Here is a 10,936-nt window from a genome sequence, read left to right as displayed (position 1 = left end):
TTTAAAGCCTGCCCAGTCTACACAGTGAGTTCCAGAACAGTCAGGGCTACATTGTGAGACACTGAAGGAGGTAGGGGAAGAGAAAGACAGAGACAAAGACTTAGAGACAGAGACACACAGAGAGACAGAGACAGGGAGAGTGAGAGAGAGAGAATAACCCAGTGCGATTTCTTTTCCTGGTTTTCCCTCTTTCTCCCCTTCCATATGCATTCTGCATAGTCTGCATAAAATAACTCATTTCACTGACTCTGACTCCTCATTGCACTCTTCCAAAGTAGCGGCCTTTGCTATCCCTGCTTTACAAACATGCAAGAAACAAGGACAAAGGGCACCATTCCTGGCTTCTGCCTTCTTGCTGCCTCCTAACACAACCCAGAAGACAAAGATTCTCTCTAGGACTCTTACAGTCACTTCTTGGTTAAGGAAGGCTCTACTCTCATAACCTAACATCTTCCGGGAAACTCTGGCCCCAAAAGCCATCAGTTGGAAGGGCCCAGAGTGGGATGAGATTTTAGCATAAACTTGAGAATTGGAGCCCAACCATTCAGATACCTGCAGAGGGAAAGCAGGCTAAAACCATTTGTCCCGGTGGGTGCTCACATCTCCTACCCAGTTACCCTCTTCCACTACCTTGAGCCAGAGGGCTCTACATGGGAGCCCCTGAGATTGCAGTGCTTAGACTTGATGGTTGAGACTAGTGGGCTTCACGGCCAGCACCCTCAGCTTCTAACTGAAAGTCAAGCAGGCGAATGTTATTCATGGCATCGGGAGAAGAAGAAAAGCTATGTCCATGGCATAGTACACCACTCTGGCATCGTGCTTCTAGATCTTGTGGCCACTGTTTGTAGCCATCGTTTGTAGCCTGTCTTTGGGTTGGAAAGGAGGACAGGCTGGTTCTGAAGTATGCATGCCACTGAGCGTTGGTTAACCTATTGGGGGTTGAAGGCTGCATTGCTGGGTAAACATAAAACCCCAGGCATCTCCACCTGAAGAGTGACCCTTTTCTAGCAGCCACGTGGTAGTGACTCCCAGAGGACGCAGGGGTGCTTTGAAAAGTATCAGGTTCGCAACCCCATGAGAACAATACCAACCAACCAGAGCTCCCAGGGACTAAACCACCACCCAAAGAGTAGACATGGACAGGCCCATGTCTCCAGCTGCATATGTAGCAGAGGATGGCCTTGTTGGGCACCAGTGGGAGGAGAAGTCCTTGGTCCTGCCAAGGCTGGATATACCAGTGTAGGGGAATGTCAGGGTGGGGAGGCGGGAAGGGGTGGGTGATTGGGTGGGGGAAAAGGGGATAACATTTGAAGTGTAAACAAAAAAATCCAATAAAAAGATGGAAAAGAGTATAAATTTTCTGTTCTCATTGCTACAATCTAATGTAGCAGACTAGAGTTGCTAGCATTCAGAACCTGGTATTTTTCATGAAAAATAAGAAGAATCTCTATTGACAGACATCAGTACCCAATCCATTCAGATGCCAGTCTCGGGGACACAAGATTTTGTGATGGTTGTTTTCTTTACTTGTCTTCCTTCAAAGCCTTTGAAACGTTTATTTGGTGACTACTAAAACAATTGGCTTAAAATACTGGAAGACGTTTTCAGTTTGCTTCTGAAGGCATTAAACAGATCAAAACATAAGTATCAGAGTAAAACCACCCCTTAAAAAAATAAGAAAAGAAAAAAGAAAAGAAAAGTATCAGTGTCCTCCCGCCCACCGCCCCTGACCTTTCTCCCTTCTCCCTTTCCAGTCCCAGCAGAAGTGTATCGTGATCTTCGCTCTGGTCTGCTGCTTCGCCGTTCTGGTCGCGCTGATCTTTTCAGCTGTGGACATCATGGGAGAGGACGAGGACGGACTCTCGGAGAAGAATTGCCAAAATAAATGTCGGTAAGAGGTAACAAACAAAAATTCTCTTTTAGGGGGTGGGTGAGAAATCCAGGGATGGGCCTGGACAGGAAAGAGAGAAGTGTCAGCTTGGATCTGCCTTCAGCAGGACTTAGGGAAGGCCTCACTCTCCTTAGAGATGCTGGTGTTTAGGTCAGGCCCTAGGCATGATTGACGATTTCATACACCCTACAACCTAGCCCTATTTTACAAAAAGAGCTGGTTGGCCAAATAAAATATGTGAGCAGTCTGCATTTCTGGAGACTTCTGTGTATGATGTTTTTATCCACTCCTTAATAAAGCCTGGGAAAGGCGAGCGCCCCACTGGACAGAGAACTCAGTTCTATTTGTTTATGCAGTAGACGCTAACTCATGCATCTCGGGGTTGGCTACAGCTTAGCACATAGTTGTTTATGTGCTTATTCATTTTAATCTAGATGTTATACCCACTTTACTAGTCACTTCTTATCACAGACCATATCTAGAGATTTCACTAATTCATCTGAAATCCTGGGGATCCCTAAGAGTCATTGCCTAGCGACAGATACGCAAATACACTGTGCTGTTCACATGGTGATGAAGTCAACTAAAGATATGTTTCCGGGAGCATGTCTCTTTGCACATACATGTGTAACCAGTTGCATCATGTACCATCTTCCTGGGACTCTTCTTTACCTGCAGAATTCAACACAAGTAGTTTCCTCTTCCACTCTTCTCTGAGCTGTGACATTTTGTATGTATGTATATATGTATGTATGTATGTATGTATGTATGTATGTGTGGATGTGTGTATGTGTGTATGTATGTATGTGTATGTGTATGTATGTGTATGTTTGTAAATATATGGACATATGAGCCAAAGCTTTCTTTCAAGTGGAGGTCAGAGAACAATTCATGAAAGTTGATTCTTTCCTTCCAGTGTGTGGTGGTTTGAATATGCTTGGCCCACACTATAGTGCCACTATTAGGAGGTGTGGCTTTTTGGGAATAGGTGTTGCCTTTCTGGAGGAAAAGTGTCACTGTGTAGGCAGGCTTTGAGGAATTTGAATTCCAAATTCCACCCAGTGTAGAGCTTTCTCCTGGCTGCCTTCAGATCAAGATGCAGATCTCTGAGCTCTTCTAACAATATGTCTGCCTGGACATTGTCACACTTTCTGCCATGATGATAATGCACTAAACCTCTGAAACTGTAAGCCAGCCCCAATTAAATGTTTGTCTTATAAGGGTTGCCTTGGTCATGGTGTGTCTTCATAGCCATGGAAACCCTGATTAAGACACAGGGATTGAACTCAGGTTGTGAGGCTCTGCAGCAAGCCCCTTTACCCACTGAGCCATTTACTGGCCCTGACTTATCTTCCTTTGCAGGTTGGGGGCTGAGGTAGAAACATACCAAGAGTAGGCTGTTGTCGACGTCAATCTAGAAAACATCTCTACTCCACAGTTGCTGTATGAATTTTCTGACCTCAGTTCAGCTTTACTGTGACATCTATGTAAAAAGCAATCCTGTTAACAGAGGCCTCATAATGGGTACACACATTTTACCCTGGATATTTTACCTTGAAGTCGAATGTTCTAGCATAAGAAATGTCCTGGATAAAAAAAAATGGACTTTTCTCCCTCTTTGATCCATTGCAATCTAGTTATTGGGGTATTAGTATTATATCGAGAGCAAACGACATGAGAAAGAAATCACTACCCATTTTTTATTTCTGTCCTCAATATTAGAAACATGCACCTACTCAGAGATAGAGTTTTAAACTAGCTCAAAACTCAGCAACAGGATCTGACTCAGGAAGACAGATGCTTAAAAGTGCAGGAGGACTGGTGCAGACTCACTGACCCTCCAGAGGTCACTGGACATGAGTAAATGAGTAACAGGTTCTGTTCTGTCCCTGTGATGTTTGTTCAAGCCCCCATTGTGCCCTACAGATAATGTTCCAGCCATTGTGTCCTGCAGATAGTATTCCAGGAAACCGGGGCCGAAGCCTAACTAGGTGTGTTTCAGATGCAGATGCTTTGTCAACTCTGACAAACATTTACCCTAAAGACAGGAATCAAGATCTGTTCTCAGGAGAATGAGAGCTTGACCTTTCCCCTGATTTAAACCCTAAAGTCTTAAGAATAATCCTGTGACTCTGAGAGTTTCCCCTTGTGACATTTTTGGTATTTCCTTTTGGTGTCCCCCTCATCTCCTGGGGCTTGTGACTTCTTCCTTTAAATAGCCCTTCTCCCAGCCACTCAGAGTCGACGCTTCTGTCTCCTGCGTGGTATACGTGTCGACCTGGAGCTCCATATTAAACCTTGCCTCTGCTTATTGCATCAAAAGAAAAAAAAGAAAAGAAAAGAAAAAAGAAACATGCATCATTGCCTGTTTCTCTCTTGGGCTAATAGAAGAAGGGTTGAACTGGAGTCATCGTAAAGAAAGCAGTAGAACAATCTCAAATGGCTGCTGTATTATGCTGATCTGTTTGCTACACTTCTGATCTGAACACTAGTGGCCAAGGGGCCAGGGACAGACGCACAGCTGCTGAGTGGGGCCACTGTGTCTTCCTGTTCTACCTCAGCACTTTGAGTGCAAAGCACAATGTCTTGAAAGAAATTTTACACAGGCCGAACTAGAAAACTCCCTTAAGACAAAAGAATCCAGGCATTTTTGACCCTCATTAAAAGGTCTTGGTAGGTTTTTTTTTTAAAAGTAACAACAAAAATAATGCAGTTAGAATTACCCTGCTTCATTCAGGAGAAGGTATCATTTAACTCTAACCTTTGCTTTTTTACATCTTTTATTAATTTTTTCATACAATAAATTTGATCATATTCTTTCCCCTCTCCCAACCCCACCCAGATCCTCACCACAGGAAAGAGAGTGAGTGGAGACTAGAATATTCTCTAGGTGCCACAACACTGAGTCTGCAGACTTTGGATGTCTGGTTATTTAAATAGAAAACATTACCGGTTTCAGATTCCAGACAGATTGTCTTCCTATATTTTCATTTTATTTTTGTTTCTGTGTTCTGGGTTTTGGTGCTGGTGATGGTGGTAGTGGTGGTGGTGGTGGTGGTGGTGGTGGTGGTGGGGTGTGTGTGTGTGTGTGTGTGTGTGTGTGTGTGTAATTCCTGTCCTACAAGGTTTATACGAATTCAGGGCATTGTCTAAATCCATAGCAAAACAATGAGAAGCCTAACACACAGTATAAACTCCATGTTTGTTGCAAAGACTGCAGAAATCTCTCCTCTGTGTTCCCCACTAGCCCCTCACTTCCGGCTTACCCTGTATCTATCTCTATCCTGATTACAGTCTTTAGTTCTATGAACACCAACCTGACAAGAACACTCAGAGCATATTGTAGCAGAAGCTTATTGTAGCAAGGGTGTCAACTTGCATTGCAGAGACTCTGAGGCAGGCCTGGCTGTCAGGGGAAGGGGGCTGTAATGCTCCAAGGGGATACTGCCTACTTGGGGCAGCATAAGATGCCAGCGTGGTTTGTGACTGTTTAGAGGAAGCATGCTTGGCTTTCTTTGGTTGGCCATGAAGTAGGAATAAAAATCAGGAAATCTGGGAGTTATTCACTCATTCCCAGCCATTTGAGGCCAGCTGTGATCTAAATTATTGCTTCCCAAAGGCCTGGCCAGGTGGTCCAGGGAGTTGGCTTACTGGGCAAGTTGTTACAAGTAATGACCAAAGCTGAGCTGTGTTTTTGCTTATGGTACAGCTCTAATCCCTTTGTATATTCAGCCTTCATCCCATAGACGTCCCCTGTTCTCATCAGCTCCTTTTAAGTGTTCATTTGCTAATTTCAGTTTTTTGAGGAAGATCTTATGTAGCCTCAGTCGGCCTTCCCCTGCTCACTTTCTTGCCTCTGCCTCCCAAGCGCATGGGCTACCACACCGGCTAGACTCTCCGTGTTTTATTTTACCCCAGCCCTCTGCTAGACCGCAACATACACGCCTCCATGCCTTCTCCAGCACCAAGTGTGACTTGCCTTCTTAAAGCTTTTGCTTCAAGTATGCTGCCAGTTTTTCTCTGGTTCCATCCATTCTTGTCCTCAGAGTGGGTTGAGCACCATGATGTTTATTTGTTTGTTTGTTTGTTTTTGTTTTGTTTTGTTTTATTTTAGCTCTTCATTCCCCCAGGCATTGATGCCACTACTAACACTACTAAAAATGACCAAACTTTTCCAACAGAGCTGGAGTTCCTGAGACTGATGCCCCCCAGCAGGAGGAAATGTTCAGGTCATTGGTGCTCTCCAGAAGGCTGGCCTCAGTGTCCCCTCCTGTACAAGGTCACTCTCCCTCTTACTGCCTCACGGCTTCTCTGCCTCTTCTCAGACTTTACCCTGTGGTGGCACTCTTTGGAACAACTGACATTACTCTCCGATGGCTGTGACCCCACAGAGGTATATACAGTTTCTCTGTAGGCTTCCTTACCCTTGGTGGTGTTACTAAAAACACTGTCGTGTGCTCAGTGCAACCTTGGCTGAGATCTGCTACTTAGACATTCAAGTCTGCCCGTGTTTGCCTCTCTGCTCACTCCTGAAAGTCAAATGCAGCCTGGCAGCTCTCTCCTCTGTGTTTTGATAGCTTCTCCCCAAGTTCTGTTTTACACCGTGTTCTTTTCCAAATATCTCCCTGTAATTCATCTCGTTCCACTCCCTAGCCCATCTATCCTGCGATGATCTCCAGTCTGAATCACACAGCTCAGTCAGCTGTCCTAACTTTTATGCTCTTATAAATGTGTCTCGCCATGGTCTTTTCTGTCTGCTTTGCTCTGTTCTTTCCCCACATGTTGCTTTTCTGCTATGTGACTGTACTAATATTCACCTAGCACAGATTATAAAATGCAAATTGTTCAAAAAACAGCCCTCCCCATACCTTCTATTTGAGTTTAAAGATGAGACCTTGCTGCAGTCCCCGATTGTTTATTCTTACAGTTGGCATGGCAACTCCTCCGCTGTCTTTCTCTTTCGAGACTTTCCTCTGACAAATCTTGTCATCTGAAGCCACTTTGATTCTTTATATTTTTCCCACTTCCTACATTTCCATGGCCAGTTCTTTTGTGGCAACTTTGTGTTCTCTCGGTGCCATTGGCACATTTGATCTGTTCATTGCATACAAGGCTAAACTTTTAAAAATCCTGAAAATGAGAACCCACAAGTTACCCGTGACCCCCATCTTACATAGTACACCATGGCTCAGCACCGAGCTTTAAATAGGCAATAATTTTTACGTGACCCAAGTATAAACTACTGAGATTGTACTGTTCATTGGGGTGATAATGTGTGACATTTCTTGTGTTGCCGTGGTGGGATTTCCTGTGGGGTAACAGCAGAGACCGAAGTGTTGATGGTACAGCTGGAGACTATGATGAAAATACAAAGTTCCAATCAGCTGCTTCTCAGTGGCAGAGCAATGGGAAGAGAAGTAGTTTTGCAACAACAAGCTTTGCCTTTGGATGATAACAGTCCCCATTTCCCTATGGGGATAATCTTTGATATAGTTTTTCGAAGGAAGGCATATGAACGCCAGACAGATGGGTACCTTAGCTGTCAGTGACGTAGAGAGCAGCTCCTTGTGGAAGGTGACTGCACTTTGCCTCATTTACAGGGATGCGTGGCAGTAGGATCCATATATCTCTGGAAGACTTAACTAATCAAAGTTCTGTGGCTAGAGCACCTTGTGCTTGACTGTTTTGGCCAGTGCGCCTGACAAGTGCCTCCCCTACCAGCAACCTTCTTTGTGAACCAGGGACCGGGATAGGAGGTGTCAGGAAGGAGAGGGGTTTGTGAATCACTAGCTAACCTCAGGATGCAGTGGGCGGGAGCTAATCCCTAAGAGGCAGAGCAGGCAGGAGCAGGAAGAACAGTTCTACTAAAGTAAAATTGAATAATTTAAGACTGATTTTTTTCTATCTGGCATTGAGTAAATAACTCAGCAATAATTAGAAGCAGAAGAGAAAAGTTTAATTCTAAGTGAAGGCAAAGAGAATCCTCTAAACATATTTCAGTGCGGACATTTTTAGCTCTAAACTTGACTTTCAAACATAATGGCACATATTAACATTTTATTTCTCTATTGAGCCCAATCAAACTCATATATGAGAGATTTTTATTGGTAATCATACACAGAAAATTATGTTTATATAACCCCCCAGCTAAAAGTTTCTGAGATTGTTTTTTTGAAATAGTTCCTTATCTTTAACATGTAGTCTTTTAAAAGAGGAATTCTGGGTGAATGTGACACTTCCTGGTGGTCTGTAATTACCACTTGGGGAAGCAGCAGAAGCTAATTATTTCAAAGTTTTGATTTTAATGAAACTTAATATACAACTAATGATGCTGACATTTCCTGTTGCCGGTTTGGTTTTCCAAGAAGATTATTTGAATGTGGTGTACATTTCTCAAAAAGTTCACTGAACTCTTATAGGCAGAGCCATACCTCATAATCATGATGAATGCCAAGAACTGTTGTCAGTGATGGACAGCAAGGATCATATCTCTGTGAAGCCATTCTTACAGTGCCAAGGAGAACCCGGAGTTAACCAGAAGCAACGAAAACATTGACAGAAAACATTACTTTTGCTATGTCATGCATCCAGGTAGAGGTCAAGGGCATGCATGCATGTGAAGGTCAGAGTAGCAACTTGTAGGAACCAATTCTCTCCCCACCATATGGGTCCCAGGGTTCAAACTTGGGTTGTCAGCTGTGGCTTTAAGTGCCCTTACCAATTGAGCAATCTCACCAGTCCTTTACTGCAGCTTTTGAGCCCCAAATTTATTTATGGTGTTGGTTTAGACCAATGGTTCTCAATGTTCCTAATGTCACCTTTAGTACACACAGTTCCTCATGTTGTGGTGACCCCCATATAAAATTGTTCCATTGCTACTTCATAATTGTAATTCTGCTACTGCTATAAGTTTTAATGTAATTATTTGATGTCCAGAATATCTGATAGGTACAAAGGAGTTACTACCCAGAGGTTGAGAACCACTAGTTTAGTTTATTTTTTCTACATGAGGTTAATTTTCTTGGAAATGCTGCAGAAATCTCTCTGCTTTACTACATATAGTGCTCTGCTCACGTCCTGCCATCCTGGCCAGCTCCATTTCTGGATGTTCCCCATCTTTGTCAGTATCCACCCACAACTGTGGTTACTGTATATGGCTCCTTGAGCCACAAACGCCAGATCTCAGTGTCTGTCTGTGCATTGCTCGCTTGGCTGCATGCAGCCTTTATAACCGTCTCGATCTCACAGGCCTCAAGGAGACAGCCTTTTTTAAGCTCAGACTACCCTACTTCTGGGGGCTTTCATGCTGCCTAGAGCTGATCTTGACTAGAATGCCCTTGCTACTGACAAACGCTAGCATTAGTTATGGATTTTTTATTCCCAGTCATTTAACTCATCCCATCTCCACAGTAGTATTGTGCTGCCAAATAAGAATATTGAGGTCCATAAAAATCCCCATTAGAAATCTGGATGATAGTCACAAATAATATAAAATACCTCAGTGTGACTCTAACCTAGCAAGGGAAAGATCTGTCCAACAAGAACTTCAAGTCTCTGAAGAAAGAAATTGAAAAGACCTCAGAAGATAGAAAGATCTCCAATGCTCATGGATTGATAGGACTAACAGAGTAAAAATGGTCATCTTACCAAAAACTATCTACAGATTCAATGCAATCCCTATCAAAATCCCAATTCTTCACAGAGATAGAAAGAGCAATTCTCACATTTATTTGGAACAACAACAAAAAAAAAAAAACAGTGAAAAATATTCTCAACAATAAGAGAACTTCTGGTAGAATCACCATCGCTGATCTCAAGCTCTACTACAGAACAATAGTCATAAGAAAAAAGCTGCATGGTATTGGTAAAGATGTAAATCAATGGAATAGAATTGAACCCACACATCTGTCATCACTTGATCATTGACAAAGAAGCTAAAACCATCCAGTGGAAAAAAGACAGCATATTCAACAACTGGTGCTGGCTAAAGTGGTGGGTCAGCATGCAGAAGAATGCAAATTGACCTCTTCTTATCTCCTTGTACAAAGCTCAAGTCCAAATAGATCAAAGACCTTCACGTAAAAACAGATACACTGAAGCTATTAGAAGAGAAATTAGGAAGGAGCCCCAAACACATCGGCACAGGGGAAATTTTCAGGAACAGAACACCAATAGCCCAAGCTCTAAGATCAACTACAGAGAAATGGGATCTCATAAAATTGAAAAGCTTTTGTAAGGCAAAGGACACTGTTATCAGGACAAAATGGCAACCCTACATCCAATAGAAAGCTAATATCCAATATATACAAAGAACTCAAGAAGTTAGACTCCAGAGAATCGAACAACCCTATTAAAAAATGGGGTACAGAGCTAAACAAAGAATTCTCAGCTGAGCAATACCAAATGGCTGAGAAGTACCTAAAGAAATATTCAACATCCTCAGGGAAATGCAAATCAAAACAACCCTGAGATTCCACCTCATACCAATCAGAATGGCTAAGATCAAAAATGCAGGTGACAGCAGATGCTGGCAAGGATGTGGAGAAAGAGGAACACTCCTCCATTGTTGATGGGTTTGCAAGTTGGTACAACCACTCTAGAAATCAGTCCGGAGGTTCCTCAGAAAACTGAGCATATTACTACCCAAGGACCCAGCTCTACCACTCCTGGGCATATACCCAAAAGATGCTCCAACCAATAACAAGGACACATGCTCCACTATGTTCATAGCAGCTTTATTTATAATAGCCAGAAGCTGGAAAGAACCCATGAACCCTTCAACAGAGGAATGGATACAGAAAATGTGGTACATCTACACAATGGAGTACTACTCAGCTATTAAAAACAGTGACTTCATTAAATACATAGGCAAATGAATAGACTAGGAAATAGCATCTTGAGTGAGGTAACACAGTCACAAAAGAACACACATGGTATGTACTCACTGACAAGTGGATATTAGGGAAAAAGCCTGGGATACATCTCATACACCATATGAAGCTCAAGAAGAAGGGAGACCAAAATGTGGATGCTTCAGTCCTACTT

At 43.0% G+C, this 10,936-nt stretch overlaps 1 protein-coding gene across 1 annotated transcript in view; it reads left to right on the top strand.

Moving 5' to 3' along the window:
• Positions 1 to 1,759: 1,759 nt before the first annotated feature.
• Positions 1,760 to 10,936, top strand: part of Pld5 (phospholipase D family member 5) — a 168,635-nt gene continuing 159,458 nt past the window's right edge. The window contains exon 1 of the mRNA XM_032915057.1: positions 1,760 to 1,891. Within this exon, the coding sequence (XP_032770948.1) occupies positions 1,839 to 1,891 (53 nt within the window). The 5' untranslated portion in view covers positions 1,760 to 1,838. The remainder of the gene's footprint in view (positions 1,892 to 10,936) is intronic.

The sequence above is a fragment of the Rattus rattus genome, chromosome 10 (genome assembly GCF_011064425.1).
Source record: "Rattus rattus isolate New Zealand chromosome 10, Rrattus_CSIRO_v1, whole genome shotgun sequence".
In the NCBI taxonomy this organism is placed as follows: Eukaryota; Metazoa; Chordata; class Mammalia; order Rodentia; family Muridae; genus Rattus; species Rattus rattus.
Note: the sequence above shows the minus strand (reverse complement) of the source record. Positions and strands in the feature narration are given on the sequence as shown.